The sequence below is a fragment of the Melospiza georgiana genome, chromosome 6, assembly GCF_028018845.1.
Source record: "Melospiza georgiana isolate bMelGeo1 chromosome 6, bMelGeo1.pri, whole genome shotgun sequence".
Lineage (NCBI taxonomy): Eukaryota > Metazoa > Chordata > Aves > Passeriformes > Passerellidae > Melospiza > Melospiza georgiana.
In genome coordinates, this window is record NC_080435.1 from 48097013 (window position 1) to 48115601 (window position 18589).

The window sequence follows — 18589 nt, forward strand, 5'->3', positions numbered from 1 at the left end:
CCGCGCACATCCTGCCGCCTCCTCCGGCTCAGCAGCTTCTCCGGCTCAGCAGCTTCTCCCGGCTTGGCTTGTCTGGTCCCGTCCTGGCTCAGCGACTCCTCCCGGCGGCTCCGGCTGCTGCCACCTCAACGGCCGCCATGACACCCCTCCCAAACACCATCGAGCGCGGCGGCCCGGCCAGAGCGCCGCCTCGGAGGCGGATATGGCGTGGGTGGGAGCAGGGGATGCCGGGATGGCGGCGTGGAGCGCCGTGTGATTATCGGGAACTCGCCCGACCGGGTGGATCTGGGCCATGAGCAAAACAGCGTGCTGTGCACGAGATGAGGCACGGTTTGTGTTTGTTCCCACAACACACACGAGATCTTGAAGCCCCGGCTGCTTTGGATGTACGTGGAGTGCAATGGAATGGGAAGACTTAGGGGACCCGGTCGGTGTCTATGAGAATCTCAGGGACAGGGGCCGAGGGGCCGCGTCCGGGCTCTTCCCGCTGGTGCCCAGCAACAGGACGAGGTTTCTGCAGCGGGCAGAAGCTGATGCAGGAAGATCCACCTGAATATCAGGAAAGACTTGTTAACTGTGCAGTGACTGCTCACTGGAACAGGTTGCCCAGAGCGGCTGTGGAGGCTCCCTCCCTGGAGATACTCGGGATTTATCTGAATTCGGTGCCATTGCTCTAGGATGACCCTGCTTGAGCAGGGAGGTTGGAGTAGATCACCCACTGTGGGCCCTTCTAACCTGACCCATTCTGTGATTCTTGGTTGTATTTCCAGCCAGAACCCCAAAACTGCTCTAATTCAAAGTTCTTTCTGTTTTTTTATCAAGCGAAGTATTTAAACTTGGACTACAAAGAGTACTGCACTGTTACAGAAAAAGCAGTTTTGTATCCATCAGAATGATAGTTATAAAAATGCTAATATAAATACAGGGAAATGTATTTATACATTTACATATATATTTATACATATACATAATGCTGGACTTAAAATACAGGGCAGCTGGATCACTCACTGCCCGTTTCAAATTGATAACTACATAAAAAGAGGTGTAATTAAAGCACCACATCAACAGCAAAATGAAGCTGAGAAGAGCATTTCACAGGTGAAATCTTTTCTAGAAGTCTGAGAATGCAGCAGGCACAAAACACAGGCTCTGGAGTTACAAGCTGGCAAACATCACCAGACAGACATGGAATAACCTGCATTTTGCAGAGCTTGGTGAAGGGTTCAGGGCTGGCCTGCAATGCTCTATCACCTTTTACTGCCCTCTGCCACTCACAGAGGCTGCTAAGGCTGGGCATGGTAAATGCTCCAGGAGTTTAGAAGTTAAAACTTCTCTAATAAAGACTTGTCCCTCTTCATGGAACAGTTTTTCTATCAAGTTTATAACTGATTTCACCAGTATATTTATCTAATGGCATACTTGTCCCCCTTACGATTATCCACAGTGAAACCAATCACGCACCACTTCAAATCTGTTCCTGGCTTAAAAAAAAAGGCATCAGAATTGTAGGAAGTGCTAGTGCTGTGATATAGCATGAAATATAGGCGTGTACCTTTATCAGTTTTATAAATTTGCACTTTTGGGTTTAATGGAGATGAAAAGTTACAATACTCAAAATACCCCTTATCATTGGTTTAACAAAGCCCATATGGGTCCTCATTACAGTAAAGATGTGTCATTTAGTTTGGCTAAAGAGTTTTTATGGGAAAACAGCATTTTTTCAACTAAGATCACAGATGTCCTGCAGACATTTAAATATTTAGCGATGATAAAAATGTCTTTTATGGTGGTAAATTTTGAAATGCCAAGTAAGGGATGTAGTCAATAAAGTAGCACAGAAGACTTTTAGTACTGCTCGTTTTAATTACTAATCTTGCAAAACTAGAAACTATTTAGCATTGCAAGTAATTTTTTTTTAGCTGACTGACTTCATCCACTGTTAGTAAGGGAAATTATCCAGTATACTCTGTTTTGACTGAGCTACAAGAGCAATGCATTGTGTCACAAAAAGAATGAGTATTCTGGCAGCAAAGCAGGAAACTGTAGCTTTAAAAATTAGAAAGCATACAATTTTAAAAGATGTAACATAACTACAATTGGCACCAACTTCCTTCCTCAACAGGAGTGTCTTTACCCAACTTCTGGAGTACCAACAGATGCAAAGACTCAGAGTTGATGAAATGTCAGCCACAGAAAACTGTCCCACTGCTGTGTCTAAACACCTCTGGTGCAAAGCCCACTGATACCAGGGATAGGAGTTCAATGTTTGATGATTCTGTGTCCAATCCACACGTAAGGGAAAGCATATATGCAAATACTTGAGAGAAACATTAGAAGCTATAATCATATTTATTTTAAAAAGTGATATCAAATACAACCATATATATTCATGCCTATTTGGAGAGCATTTTCAAAATATCGAACAGTGCTGCCATTTTCCAGTCAAAACAATGACAAAGCATTTCAGCTTTCCCTTTTAAAATCTTTTCAGTATTCTGTGCTTTATATACACAAAATAGGCAAAATTATACAGGAATCCAGAGCCAGAGATGTGATATGAAAACAGTCTTGACAAAAAAATGTTACTGAAAATGATTTCTAAAATACACAACTATTAGGTTAAGAGATGAAAAATTATTCCCTTACAAAATCCTAACTCTACAGTGATTTGTACACAGGGGGTTTCATGTAGCAAAAAGTAACATTTTATCAAAGCTTACATGCTTTAAAGACAAAATCAAGGTTTTATCTTTTTTTTTTTTTCATTTTGCTTTTGCACAGTGGCATTTAAGTATTACATCCCTTTTTTCCCTCCTGAAGTTCCCTCCTGAAGTTCCCTCCTGAATTCACACAGTGGCTGCACTGAGGATGGGGGGAGATTAAAAGAAAATTGTAGTTATAATTATTTTTCTTAACAAAGAAAATAATATATAAGTACTTTGATTTGATGTAAGCAGTTGAAAAGTCACAGGTACTAACTGTCTGAAGAACTGTAACTGGGGAAGAAGGTGAGTATGGCAGGTTAAATACTCCAGCATTCCCTCCATCTCTGAAATGCAAATAAGGCAAAATGTGTGTATGAGGATTAAAACAATTTATTGCAGAAGAGCTCATGCTTTTAAGATGAAAACCTAGACACAAGACAAAGCTACCAATTCTAAAATGAAGAAGTAAGTATTTGGACCCAGGCAGTTTGAATGTATTAAGTATTGTTCTCACTTGACCAAGTGATTGTGTACATGGAATAGGTATGTATTTATTACATATTGGACATATTTTCTTTTTTTTTTTTAATGATTTGTAAATAATTATCAAGATTTTCCAGGACTTAAGTTTGTTCTATGCAAGACAGTAATGGCTTACCAAGCAAACAACATAATTTTCTACCTAAGCCCTTAAAAAAAGTTTCCACATCAGTTATTCTCTTCCTTGGATTCTTATTTCAATTCCTTTAAAAGTGAAGTGCTGGTAACGTGAACTGCAGAATACTACTTTGTAAGCCTGAATTCTAATTCTCTGATCCTATTCCCCTATACTGTATTTTTCTGTACAAGGCCACCATTTTTATGTTTTTATTATTGTTTGAACCAATTAATACTAGAAAATGTCACATTTTAGAACTGTAACATGTTAATTTTTAAGCCAGTCAGTTTCCTAATAAGACAAACTAGCCTGAAAATTTTATTTGTCTACTAGACACCTGCAGAAGCAATTTTAATCCCCCCCATTCTGTAAGTTTGTAACAGAAGCAGTAGTCCAACACTAAAACACATCATAGATTTACATTTGTATTGGTTATTTTGAAGTAGTCTGCAAAGTAATGAAGTATGACAAGTCAGAAAAGTACTTTAGCTGAAAACTACACTTAAATTTGCTTCAGTTCTTTGAAGGACACAGGAAGCCCAAATCTTAAAGTAAGCCAGCATCATATCATATCATATATTAGTTTCAGGTCTAGAAAAACGTAAGCATTTAAACAGCCCATATTTGTACTTGCTGTGCCTAACAAGAACTGCATGCAAGCATGACTGCATTACAGCTCTTGTTCCTCCTGCCTTCACTGTAACACCATGAAAGCAGTTTGTAGAATTATACTCAGAGAAGCAATTATGGAAGACATTTATTGTATTACTCCTGCCCCTTTTATTTTTACTGGCACAAAACCATAACTTATGTCACATGGACCTTTCACTGGAAAACAGTAAAGTCTGTTGAATGAATGAAGCCTGAAATTCCATCAAATATAATTCTATAATTAAAAAAAAAAACAACAACCCACCAACAAAAAACAATGTCTGCTCCCTTACAATGGACTTTGGCCTAAAGCTATAACATGGGAAAAAACCCAACCCTTCAGCTTGACAGGGTAGGTAACACCAGAAGTACACTCTAAATTAGTAAATTAAAAGCATAGTTAAGTCACACTGATAACTGTTTATCACCGAAAGAATGAACACCAAAAAATGACAGCAGTTTATTGACAGCTTCTTGGCAGGCCCAGACATTTTGAACTTGAGACCTGGGTTATAAAAAATGTACTGTCAGCAATTAATATGAGTTTTTCCTTGGGTACAGTTCAAACAGAGGCCCTGTCACTCCCTACAAGCCCTGAAAGGAGGTTGTAGCGTGGTGGGGGTCAGCCTCATCTCCCAGGTAACAAGTGACAAGATGAGAGGAAATGGCCTCAGTTTGTACCAGGGGAGGTTCAGTTTGGGTACCAGGAAGTGTTTCTTCCCTGAAAAGGTTGTCCACCATTGGAACAGGCTGCCCAGGCAAGTGGTTGAGCCCCCTCCCTGAAGCTTTAGAAGAGGTGCAGCTGTGGTGCCTGGGAACAGTACAGTTAGTGGTGGACTGGCTGGTTTAGGTCTTTTTCATTGACAAAATCACATGAATTAACAGACGTAGCTTAAATTGCTCTCTGGTAACTGCTTGTCTAATTGATATGCCTACATCATTCAACTTGACATTTCTCTAAAAATCAAACTGGTATTTGCTGACTGACAGCATTTCTGCATAGAAAGGAAAACAGTTGTCCCTGTGATCACTGACTCAGCTGTGCCTTTCAGGCACTGACATTTTATATTTCTTCCATATTAAAATACTGGGATGATGAAGTGACTTATGATGTCACATGAAAGTTCAAAGGCAAACCTCCATGTTTTAGTGATTATAAAATCATGTATTTGGCCTGGGTTACAGTCAGTGAGATTTAAGGGGCTGAGTTTTTGGTTTTTTTTTTTTAAATATAGGGCTGCTAGAGCTAGAAATAATATTTTTATTATGTTCTTATAAGAGAGAATAAAAGGTCCGAGTTCCAAATACTGGCATCAGCTTGCCAATCTACATCTATTTATAAAAATGAGTCTTATTTCAGAATTAATTTATAGCACAACCAAGAAAGGAAAATTAAGCTGTGGTTAATTGACAGATGAGAAAAAAAAAAAATCAGTGCTTTAGACACCTTTCTTGCTTTCAGTTTCATAGAAATTTCAAACTGAAAGCAAAAAAATCACACCCTGAAAAATACAGCATTTCAAAATGGCATATGCTTACATGGACATTTAAAGTAATTGTTTAGCTATATTAATTTGAGACATCACAAATAATTGTAATGTGGATGACAGGATTATTTTAAAAATACAAAAACCAGTTTTTAAAAAGTAGTGCTGTCTCATTCAAAATCCAAACTGTGCAACACATACCAGTGGTTCTGGTGACATTGGTGAAAATCCAGCACATAGATAAGAAAAACAGAATTTAGCTCAAATATGCATACTATATTAATATCCCAAGCTATCAGGAAACCATTGCTGTAAACAAATCTTTACTGAGAGGTAAGAGCCCTTTCATGTACAGTACTACTTGATGCTGAATGTGTATATCCATCTAGCTACCATTCATTTCCTACTAATTTTAATTAAGCGTTACTATTGTGCAAAGATGTAACTTGAGAATTTTTTGATAAAGAAATTTGGGGTTATCTTTGAAAGATTCTTAGAATGCCTGTGCTAACTGTTAATGCTTTAACTGGACTACAGCTTATATACTCTATCTACAACATATTTCCATATAATTTATATGTAAACAGAATTTGTATTTCAAGCACCATTTAGGAAAATGAAACATCTCTCTTTTGTTGCACTGAAGTTCAAGGTCAGGTTTGGTAACCCTGTTACACATTCATCCTGGATATCAAAGCAAATGTCTTACAACCAGTAGCATAAGCCATCTCACATACTTTGCTTCCCAATTTTTCTCAGGATCAGAAACAACGTAATAAAAAATTGTAAGGTGCATGAATAAAGGCCATTCCTGAAAAAACTGCAACATTCTGACAGACACTCATGGAAAGCATTTCAGAAAGAACATCCACACAGGCATAAATATTCATTCTTAAAAGAGCTACTTGAACAGGGGTCATTTCGGATTGCAGGAGTGCATCTTTGTGTGTGGCACTGACTTTATGGCACCTAAATCCCCTCCTATTTTCTCCTAGACTCAGTTACAGCTCTTTCATACTGAAAGGCCAGAATAAAGGGTTGAGCTTGAAGAGGAAAATTCTCTGGAAGAGGTAGAAAAGAAAACCTGCTAAACCAAATTGAGTATATGCTGCTTTTGAAGTAAAAAGAAAGTGGCTTTAATGAGAAAGAACATAAGAAAACAATAATTAAAACCCCAAGCCAAATAAGGCAAGTTATCTGCTAAAAGACAGTATGTTAAACACAGATCTAAAATTTACAATTGGAATTGAAGGTAAAACCAAGAATTGTTACAAAGTCAGAAATCACTGAAAGACTCAGGAATAACATTATAGTCAACAATACAATTTTGTCTTGAATTGAAAAGTACGAAATTTATGAGTTTTTGTTTCTCCTGCAGAATGGATCATTTCAAAAGTGGACAGCAGGATCAGAAAGTTGACATTAAGTTGTTCATAATAAACAATCACAAAATAAATTATTTAAGATAACTGGAATTTAATTACTCTCTCCATTTTAGAGTGATTTATTAAAAATAATTTATGAGCATAACTTATTACTTGTATCTGTTTTTCCATTAGTACTGAAGAAAATAATTTGATGCTGTTTTCAGCACCATTTGTATCTTCTATAGAATTCTTCAAAACGATTTAAACTTGCTTTTTTAATGCAAGCTTTAAAAGCTTTACTTTTTGAAGTTACAGCTGCTACCCTTGTCTAACTTTGTGTGAATGGTTCCAGTAATTTTAACACCGCTACTCTTGTGAGCAGATGTTTTGTAGGAGTGCTACAGTTCTCTAAATTAGTGCAATCTTTTTTGTATTTGCAGATCCTCTCTAAACTGACCTCCAGCAGCCCCCCTTTCATTCCTGCTTCCAGAACTCTGAAATGAACCCTGCTTGTGCAACATCCACACAGTAGAATTTTAATGGAGACTTAGCGTTTTGACAATAAGAGGGAAAAAATGAGGTTATTTCTCCTCTTCTAAATTCAAGTGGTTTCTGACAGACTCCAAAGACATATTCATGGCTGCTTGAAGCATGTCTTCTTCACTCATATCTCCTCCTAAAGACAATACATGCATACAAGCTGTAATAAATTCACAGTACTTAATTATAGTTAAATGCTTTTGTTGTTTTCGTCCACACCCACCTTTTCCTACCCCACTGACAAAACTGGTTTTGTTTTCAAAGTCACTGAACATTTTGCAAACAGTTTTTCACCATAAGTCAGTTTGTAACAATATACACCAGTTTTGGATCACCAATACCTGCCACTGGTAAGGTCTACACATGGTCTTCTCTAAACTGGTTCCAGTAATTTTGTCAGATACTATTGCAAGTTGTTCCACAACTTTAAAATTAATTTAGAAAACAAACAGTTGGGGTAATAGCAATGGTCTACATTTGAAATGGGATATTGACATTCAAATGGAAACAGGCTTTTCAGGAAACTGATTCTTTCCTTCACTGCCAATACAGTAATGGCTGTAATACACAATCTGAATGGCTGCTCAAGTGCAAAGCAGGCAGGGAAGGAAAATTAACAAACAACACAAAGATGAAGAAGACACATTTCAGTGTTGAATCAAAGGTTAAAAAACAATACCTGGGCCAGATTCTGGAGTGCTTGAACTAAGAGTTGCTTTGTCCTGTAGGTTTGAAGTCTGATTTTGCTGCTGTAGCTGTTGTTGCTGTCTGAAAGTGTCATATATTTGTAAGAGAATAAGATTAACATCAGTATGAGACATGAGTCAAGTCAGAAGTAGAAGCTGTTTAAGCTGCTTGGTACAATAACACCCCTGTGCCCAAAATCTCTTTCATCATTTCACCCTGTTAACCTTCAGATATAATCTTCCCAGTATTATATTCCAAGCCACAAGACTATTTTCCCAGGATTTGGTAGCTCTGCATTCTCATCCTACCATGTGCAGTCTAACTCCTCCCATCCACAGCATTTCTCCCTGGTCTTTATTTCCTCTATTACTGTAAGACAGAAATAAGGAAAAGCTACAATAGCTCAACTATCTATTAAGAAGATACACCAGAACAGTAACATAAAATATGTACAATGTTTTTATGTGATGCACATGAGAAGCATCATTACCCAAAGCAGAGTCTTAGAGAAATAATACTTTTTGTTGAGAAGGTAGTTGCAGAAACGTACAGGATTTCATTTAAAATACTCCTATAACGTTTTCTTTTCTTTCTTCACAAGACTTGCAGTAATAACAAGACTACTGCATTATTAACAAACACTCTTACTAAAGGTTTCTCTGTAGGAACCACCTGAGAATAGTAAAATACAGGTACTGTTAGGAAATCATATTAAGACAGAAAATTTGAGCTGGACCTCAGTAAGAAACACATCCACACCCCAAAAGCACTGAAAAATACATGTACTTCCACATGCAGTTTTCTATCAGCTACTTTACTTTTCAAAATATGCTTGTCTTCTCCTTCGCAGCTCTTCTGAGGAAAGGGACTCTGTCTGACTGCTGTGAGACGGCTGAGGCACATTCTGTGGTGATGAGCCTGAGAGCTCACTTCGACGGCTACCTGAAAGCAGAACATGCCAGATCCTACTAATTATAGTAAAATGAAGTTAGTAAATAAAACATAACTTAAAAAATGTCCTCAAACTTGAAAAGAAGAAAGACTTTTTTGAGATCTAAGCACCTAGAAGAAGTTTGCCTGATAATTTCTCTTCTCACCTTAGGACTGTTTCCCTTTCCTCCTGCTACTCTTTGCCAATTTTTTCTTCCTTCCTAATAATCAATGACAACATGCAAGTTACAACTTTTCAAAAAGCAGGAGGGAGATAGTTACATGCAATCCTGGATTGTCCTTCCATGCCTCAAACCAGTCTTTCCAGAGATGGTGACACATGCTGGAAAAATTGCCTGACAAACTGACTCCAGGAGCTGCTTAAAGCACTGTAAGAAATTGAGATGAGCACTGCACCTTGCATGCTGAGCTGGATGGCTCTGCGAAGATCAGCCTCTTCATCCTCCATATCAATTTCCTGCCTGCTTAGAGCCAGGGCTCTCTGAAAATTCTCTTCATCTTCGTCTAACATGCCTGTTCCATCAAAAGGATGGTTAACTTCTATTGCTTGGTCCACATCACCTCGGGATAGCCTGTGAAATTCATACATTCATAGCAAAATTCAGACAGAAATTATATTACATTTTATCATGAGGTTTAAATTAGTACATTCTACCAATTTAACTCTAGGTTTAACTTTGGGAAAAACATTTTTCTTGTGAAAGTCTGTTACATGAACAATTATTTTCCTGAAAAATGAAAAAGCACAAAAGGGCTGCAAGCAACTGCAGGGCAACCTTAACATATGTATTTGCCACACACTGACCTGTAAAGCAATGGACATTGACAAGAAGCTGTTAGATAGTAAATTGTCAAAAATGATAAGCCCACAAAAAGCCATGATACATGTTATTCCAACCTACTGCTATTTAAAAAGTTACACCAGCAGAAAAGAGTGCATACAGTCTCCTTCTCAGGAGCCTTGAAGGCCACACTAAAGCAACAGAACCCATGTAAACTGTACACACTTTCCATGTTACTGCTAATTATTCCATCAATTTACAACAGTAGTTTAACTTTACAAAGGGGAAAAAAGTAATGAATTCCTCTGAGAAGCCTAAAGCCTTATTATCAGTATGTAATTTGTTCACCATGAAAATTCAGTGAAATCATTGCAGAAGTGCATCAAGTACTAATTTTATATGCTTTAAAGGATGTTTTATATTAGCAGAATGCATCAAAAATGAGCAGCACCACAACATTACAGCAAAATTACTCCAAAAGGGAATGCTGTATGATTTATATGATGTGGAATTCAAATACCAGTTTCTCATTCTTTTCTACTTATGACAGAATGCACAAACCAGTCTTAATTATAAAAGAATTACTATTAACCATAGTTTATAAGATTTGCTACACCATTTTCCTCCCTAATTCAAAAATCTGCACTATGATATGCTTATGCACAAGTAAAGACTCAATGCCCACCAAGCCAGCTTTTGCCCACTTAAAAACACACCATTTGCTGCCCATCAAATTGCTTTTCATGTGTGCAACAGCAGTGCACATTGAACTAAAGGTACTTCTTGTTACTTCCAAATTACAAACCAATCACACTGAACATTATTAAAATAAAATCTTTATTTACCTTACCTCTGATCTCTTGACTGTGCTGCCTCTTCTCCAATCAGTTTTGGTCGCTGCATCTGCTGTACCCGAATCATCTGCAGCAGCTGATCAGCCTCACAGTCTGGCAGGTCACCTTTTACTACAAATATGGAATAACCTGAAAAAAATAAAATGTAAGTCTACAGCATTAAAGTTCAGATACAAGCACTCTAAAATGCACACTATATGGAATACAATCATGTGCAATTTAAGATGTAAGACTCCACCTTTTATTATAAGGACTTGGGTTATTTCACTATTTCAATCATAAAACTAAGGGTAGTTAACTGAATACGTAAGCTCTAAGAAATAATGATTATTACCTACTTTTAATTAATGAGACTTAACATCTGCAAGTTACTATTACCTTCCTGTTGTAATTGAGCCAAGAAAAGTGCAAGATATGTATCTGATATTAGTTCTGGACCCATCAAGAGAGAGTTCAAGTTAAACCACTGTAATTAAGAAAAAAAAAGGTTGAGAGAACAAATTAGCATAAAGATTCCTTGGTAATCCATTCCTGTACATTATGGTAATTTTTTATTATGGAATATACAAATAAATATAGTAAAATAAATTATCAAATTTAAGTGTTTTGAAGCATAATACCTTTACTGCTAAACATTATCCTTCAAATACTCTAACAGGACATCTGAAGTGTGGAAATTACTGCATGCTCTCTCACATTATTGAACACTGGTACCAGGGAAACACATTAAACCAGGTAATCTTTAACTACTGTATTTTGTTTTATTTCAGATATCATTCTAAAATTCTGCTTAATCCTAGTTTTAAACCAGGGACTAATGCAGTAAGAAACCCTTCATCAATTAATGCTATGTGTTAAGAAATAGACACAGAAAACAGACATTCTATTATTTCAATTAAATACTTTCATGGAACATTCCACCTTCAATAGCTAGTGATGCTGAAAAGTAGTGTTTACCCTTCTCTCAGATAATTTTTAAACTTAAATTAACAAAAAAAACCCCCTCAAATTTAGTGTTCTGAGAGTACAGCACTGTATTACAACAGGGAACACCTTCACATAAACATACACAACTCATTTCTAGTTACCCAAAGACCATAACTAGTAATTTATAATACTTCTAAAGAGAAACAGTATTACTTACTTACATAAAATTTACATCAAACTTCTAGAGAGAAAATATATTCAATGTGAAACAAAATACTCTACCTTTAAGCCTCCATATATAATTCCAATGTAGCTAAAGAACTGTTTTTAGACCTACTCATTCAATATTATACAGTTTTAACCAGAAAGCACCATTTGACTTAGTGGAAGGAGAATTTTATCTCCATTCTCACAGAAATGCCTTAATCTACCCAAACTTTCATATATGCATCCACACACCTGCAGCCAGGCCCATACAACAATATAAGTGACTATCTACCACCCTGTCATGCAATCTTCATTTGCCAAAAACACTCCTTGCCACTAGCAAAGGGTAAAAAGACAAACAGTGTAGAAGAGCAGGGGAATAAAAAGTTTTGTAAAAAACTTGATGGACAGACTATAGCAACTTTTAAAAGACATTATGGAGGAGAAAATTTTGTTAAACTAATTTTGCTTTAACTGTAACAGAAGAGAAACAACCTCTTTTGTCAAATTTTCTCATTACTCTCTAGATAACAGACACCTAGTACTGTCTTCATGTGGTTTCAAGCCACAGGTAAAAGAGGAAAAAAGCATTCCCTCTCGAGCTTAGCATGTCTTGGGTTAGAATGCCCTCATAAAATTCCACCCATCATGGCTGCATTGCATAATAAGCATAATTTAAAGACAACCTTTTTGATATCAAATAAACAAAAAATGCCTGTAAACATTAGTCATACTTTTAAACTAAAGCCAAACAGTACAGTTCAGTTTTCTCACTAACAAGTGATTTTTCTTTATTTTTTAAATCTGGATGACAACATAAGTAGACAGAACTTGCAAAAAGGAACCAAATGGGCAAACAGATTCCTGTCCCACTATTATAGACTCTTAAACGTGTTTTCCATGAATGTTTTCTCTGAAAAAAAACCCTGAAAAAACCAAACACCAAATCTGCTCATGATGTATAAAAGCTCATAAGCTTTTATATGTACTTTTGAGTATCCATTATTATCCATCAAAAACTTGAATATTTTCTTATATTTACTGCCCATTTAAATACAAAATTATTTTACAATGCCACTATCTTACTGTACTAAAATAAATTTGAATTCTGTAGAGATCCTAATCTTTGTTCAGGATTCCCTACTCCCACTGAACCCCCAGTATAAGTTTTCTTCAGTATTTCATGCAGACAAAAAAAAAGAAAATAGCTTAAGAAGTCACCTCAGACCCTAGCAGAGCTGTAGCTCCCCAATGGACATTCACTAGGGAACTGATCCTACAGTCTTTTCCCAGGCTAATATTTACAATGACCTGCCTGGCATTTTTGTGATAAAACAAACATTTACCTTTTTTTTTTAATATGGGATACTATTAAACCAAACTGCAGCAAAAGCTTGCAAAAGGGAAGCACAATCTACTTGCAACCACACCCATTTCTGAAGTTAATTTTAAAATAAAAAAAGACAGTGTCACCTGTTTTCCTAACTTTCGAACTGTAAACCAGTGTTCCTTATAATTACAAATAAATGATTTTTCATTTCTGTAAAAAGAAAAACAAAAGATATAAATAAAATTAAATACTCTAAAATCAGAGTACATAATAATGTTTAAGATATTTGCTATCACTAATTCGAACTTAAATACAATAAAGTTTTAGTAATATAACTATTGATGCTACATTACTCATACTGCTTTTTAGAATACTCATACTGCTTTTATAACATTCAGGAAGTTGTCAATATCACTGAAATCTCCATATATCTGTGATGCCACAGATACTAAAATACCATGAAGGAACAGAGGACAGATGTTCTCATGCACCCCCAAAAAGAAAAAAAAAAGGAAAAGGAATCAAAGCCAGGGGCAATACAAACATCAAAATGCAACAGAGCATAAAACAGCCATTTAAAAGAAAGATTTAAAATGTAAAATACAAAAAGTATTTGTACAGTAAAATAAAAACAAGGTGCTAAAACAGTCTTACATAGGATCAATCCCAAGCCTCTGGTACTCTGGGCTGTTGAAGAGGATTAGCTCTAAACCCCAGACTTTCAAGGCATTGCTTATAACCTGTCAAAAAAGAACACTTTTCATGAGTCAGACTAGTTCAAATCTAAATTCAAGCAATGCAAGCATCTTAGCTGTGCTAAACAATTGTACTGTTTTCATAAAAATTAATTTCAAACATTGCCAGGAAACCTAGGAATCACATTACTCAAAATGCAGCTGTCATGAATCCCCGTGCAAGCATAACACTCACATCCTATCTAAGGAGAATTAACAAAACTAGGATTTAATTCAGCTGTGTTAATGAGCATACTCCTCCAAACAAAGCTGCCATTCCACCTTCCACAGACACTTTGGTAGTTATCATCTCTCTACTTGCAATGCACTGCTCTGCCCTTACTTCCCCCTCCCCACAAAACAATCTCAATCTTTCTTCACAGTAACTGTTGGGAATTTTGTACCACTGGATTATCACAGGATCAGTCAGTTTATTGATCTGAGCACCAACTCTTTTACAATAACTCTTTAAAGCTACAAGAAATAAGGCTGTAAGAACTTTTAAGTTAACAATTTTAATTCCTTTCAGCAAGCCAACTATGCCTCAAATGACAAAGTAATGACAGGACAAAAAAGTAGAACAAGGAAGCATTTTTTTCAGCTACTGAAGCAGCCCAAAGACAGCAGGAAAGCCAAACTGTTAATGGTTTCTTGTTAAAAAGAAAAACAGCCCATTTGGCTGTAAGGAAGTGAAGCTCTTGAGGGAGTCTGGAGCATTGACAAGTACCACTGAAAGCTTGGGAGACAGCCAAAGATGCCTAGAGCTCTAATCTAGACAAAACCCCCAATTTGGTGTTCAAAACTTTTTTTGCTGTTGGTCTGGTTTAAGTATTTTTTATTAATTACTCTTCCCCTATGGCCTTAAAAAACCCCAAAACACCCAAGAAAAATCTTCAGATCACTGTGATAACCCTGTAACCATTGCCAAGGGCTTTCCAATCTATAATTTGAGAAAGCAATCTGAATTATGCTTTTTCACCTGGGAGCCAAGGTCTACACCTGAAGTGCCCACAAGAAACAGCTTAGAACTCAAGCTTATTGCCAGCAGGCGCCATTTCACAGTTTCTGAATCCATGTTTCTCCCATGGATTTGAGGCCCATGAACTGAAGAACTGCAAGTCACTGTTCTTAAAGGAAAACACTCTGAACATTTGGAACTCCAGCACTTAATCCCATTAAGGCCATAAAATGGTAACTGGACGGAAAAGCTCAATGCCGTTTAAATTACATAAAAGAACATATATTGCATAAACAGAAAATGGTGTCAGAAGAGAGCTGTGCTTACTTGAATTGAGAAGAATCCACTATCATCCATATTTACAGAAGGCTGCTGCTCGATGTGAAGTTGGAAGGAGAAAAGGGAAAAATGGTATAAGCATAAAAGGTCAAAAATAATTGAGCTGTGAAGATAAATGTAACTGCAGATTCTTAAAGCAATGATTTATATCCTCGTCTGTAAGACTGATTACAATGCCCCAAATAGGCATTTTAATTTAAAACTCAAACCTTTAGAGATGTTCAGTGCTTAAAGGGCAGATAGACATGGGAATTTCTGCTCCTATCTGACACTGGCTTACAAAAACAAAAGGCAAATTACTGATCCTCCTCATCACGCCTGATCTTCCTACTTGTAAGATGAAGGTAATGTAGCTTTTTATAGAATTATTGTAAAGCTGTACTAGTAACATTTGAAAATGACATATCTAAGATGCATGAATGAAAAGGCCTATAAATTTAAAAAGCTTCAGCAATAGAAAATTAACCTTGTCTAGCTATGCAAGAATAGGTCTGTGCCAGACAATATTTCATTTCCGGCAATATCAAGCAACCTAAAAAGAATATAATTTTACCTGTAAAAATGTTCTGTATTCTTCACTAGATACTCCTCCCTCTGCCATTCTCATCCTTTCTTCCTCATCCAATTGCTGTGCAATAGAGGATAACTCAACAGGACTAAAGTATTCACCTTGCAGCAAATTATTCAGACAATGCTGAGCACACAACGAGCCTTCTTGCTAATAATGGAAGAGAAAAAAAACAATAGAAAAAGAAAAAAAAAATCACCCCAGGTTGATGCAAACTCTGTAAAAAGACTCACCTGTTTCACTCTGGCAAACTTCTGCCCTCCCCACTCCTGCAGAACACCACACATTCTTTTAATGTATTACACTGCAAGCTATAGAATACAATCCTCCCATCAACTTGATGGGAGAAAAGCCAACATCCATACTACCTTATTTCTTTAAGGGAAATAAATTTCATGTAAAAATTGTTTTTGAAAACACCATTAATATTGCTAATGACCCAACAAATCACACAGAGACTCTACAACCATCAGAACAATGGATTCTATCTTCTTTCCAAACATCAATACATGAAAATCAAACAGTTTAGATCCCTACTTCCTAGAACAAACATTTGCTATAACAGACACTCAATATTTTTTAACTATTGTTCTCTTCCAGGGGTGGCTATTGACAATCTGCTCTCCACGTTATTGCTGAGAAAGTGATTAGGTGCTGGACTAACAATAAAGCTCCTTTTCCACTTGAAATTTACATATAGGAAGTAGATAAATTAAGGTCATACCACTAGTCTGAAAATCTTGAAAAGAATGATGGGGAAACAAAATATTAAATTCAGCATATTAAACAATGAATTCTTTTATTGATAGACCAATTGATATTGATTCAAATAAAAAACCATTTCAGATATTTTGTTACATATCCAGCACATTACAGGTAACAGAACTATAGTGTAAGATTTTTAAAACATCAGCACAAATTTTAAAAGAGATAATTAACAATGTCAGCGATGGTTTTGTAGTAAAAATTTAAAAAATCTCTGATCTGAATGAATGCATGATAGGCTCCATCATTTTCACATATGAGATAAAATACAGCCTCGTTAAAAAAACCACAACGTAAACCAATCAAAGCAGCTTCCCATGAAAAGCAACCTTTTTCCACAAATAACAGGAACTCCATGTGCAAGACAAGTAACATCAGTTTTAAAATGCTGCTTTTCTCTGTTTTAATCAGTCTTCATTTTATTTACATTAAGAACTCTCCTGCACATGCTCTTCGTTAAAAACAAAACAGACAAGGCCTCCCTCAAACCACACCCACAGAAACTAAGAATACAAAAATATGCCTTTGAAGAATATTGTTTAAAATTCCATAAAAGCATCATACAAATCATATGCAGAACTCCCCTATGATCTCCCTTACAGCTGAAACCTCGAAAGTTCCCTTTACTCCAGAACCTTCCTATGGCTTCACCACTCTGTTGAGCAATGAGTTACCAAAGCTGTCCAGCCGGGCTTCCTCCTCCAGCTCATTCCCTCCCTGCAGCAAGGAACTCAGGAGCAAACAGCAGCTTCTGTCCCTCTGGGAGCACATCCCTACTGCTGGACAAAACTGTGACAGAAGAACCTGCTCAACAATCACAGGCTTCCCCACCAGAATAATATGAAATAATATGGTTTCGAAACAGAGAGATAGTAAAATACCACTGAAACTTAGTTGTATTACATGCTTACATAGTAATTTCTCTAAAAGGAAACATTTTAGCAATAAAAAGTTAATTCGTACTGTGATAAGCTAGGCCATGTAAGAAAAGAGTACATTTTGTTAAACTGGTTTCAAAGCCACACTGAAGGTCACTGAAGCAGAGGCCAGCACGGCTGAAATCCAACACTCACCCTCTGAACAGCAGCTACTTAACATCACAACACTTACCAAATTTTGAAACCCAAACCTACTCCCCAGGTTTTATGGATTTCAGAACAGCAATTTTTTAAAGGAAGGTACACAGCTATTTTACTTGACTTCTTAAGGAAACCAATCCCACATAACAAAACAAAGTAACAGAACTAGCAGTAAGATTAACACAACAAAGTTGAAGAGACACTGGCAAAGTGCAAGGACAAATCCAATTACAATTTGAACAGCATTAGAACAGAAATAGGTCATATTTGCGAAGCTGGATAAATCACAGCATTTCACAGCAGCATTTGTTCTCCAAAACAGGAGGCACACAGAAGCACACTACATAAACTGCGATTTCTCCAGCGGCTCTCCCCCTCCCTGCTCATTACACAGGCACAGCCAAGCCAGGCTGGGTGACGAGACGGCTCTGAGAGCACAGGGGCAGCCCTGCCCGCCCCTGCTTATCCTCGCACTCATTTCTCTGCCATGCGAGCTGCAGCCCACACCGCCCCACACCTGGGGCTGTTTCTGCACTCCCCAGAACGCAGACCCCGTGCTAAAGAGGACGTCCGAGCTCTCCTTTCCCTGTAGGGCTGGCAGCGTCCAGCCGGGACGGGCCACAGGCACAGGCACCGTGGAGCGAAGGCCTCGGCTCTCCCCGGGGGCAGAGGACAAGCCACCGCCGAAGGTTCGAGATGCCAAGGAGGGCCAGCGGGGCCCGGCCCGACACCGGCCGAGCGCACCCCGGGGGCTCCGGGGGCTGCCCCGCGCTCAGCGCAGGGACGGGAGGCCCGGGCACCGCCCCAGCAGCTCCTCAGAGAGAGCTCGCGCGCCTCCCCCGTCTCGGCGGCCCGGACGGCCACAACCGACGGCGCTACAGCCAAGGCGGGCGGACAGCGGGACCCGCCCGGTCTCCCCGCACTCTCTCCCTCGCTCCCTCACTCACCCGCTCGTGGAAGATCGACTCCATGTTTACTGTGGCGGCCGCAGCCCCCACCG

General features: G+C 37.8%; 1 protein-coding gene across 1 annotated transcript; it reads right to left on the bottom strand.

Moving 5' to 3' along the window:
- Positions 1–6675: 6675 nt before the first annotated feature.
- Positions 6676–18589, bottom strand: ATXN3 (ataxin 3). The gene is made up of 11 exons (XM_058026006.1): positions 18537–18589; positions 15731–15895; positions 15166–15210; positions 13801–13886; positions 13290–13356; positions 11061–11148; positions 10679–10811; positions 9443–9618; positions 8914–9037; positions 8088–8176; positions 6676–7544 (listed from the first exon to the last, which is right to left on the bottom strand). Exons 1-11 carry the CDS (start codon positions 18558–18560, stop codon positions 7450–7452), a joined length of 1092 nt encoding a protein of 363 aa, XP_057881989.1. The 5' UTR covers positions 18561–18589; the 3' UTR covers positions 6676–7449.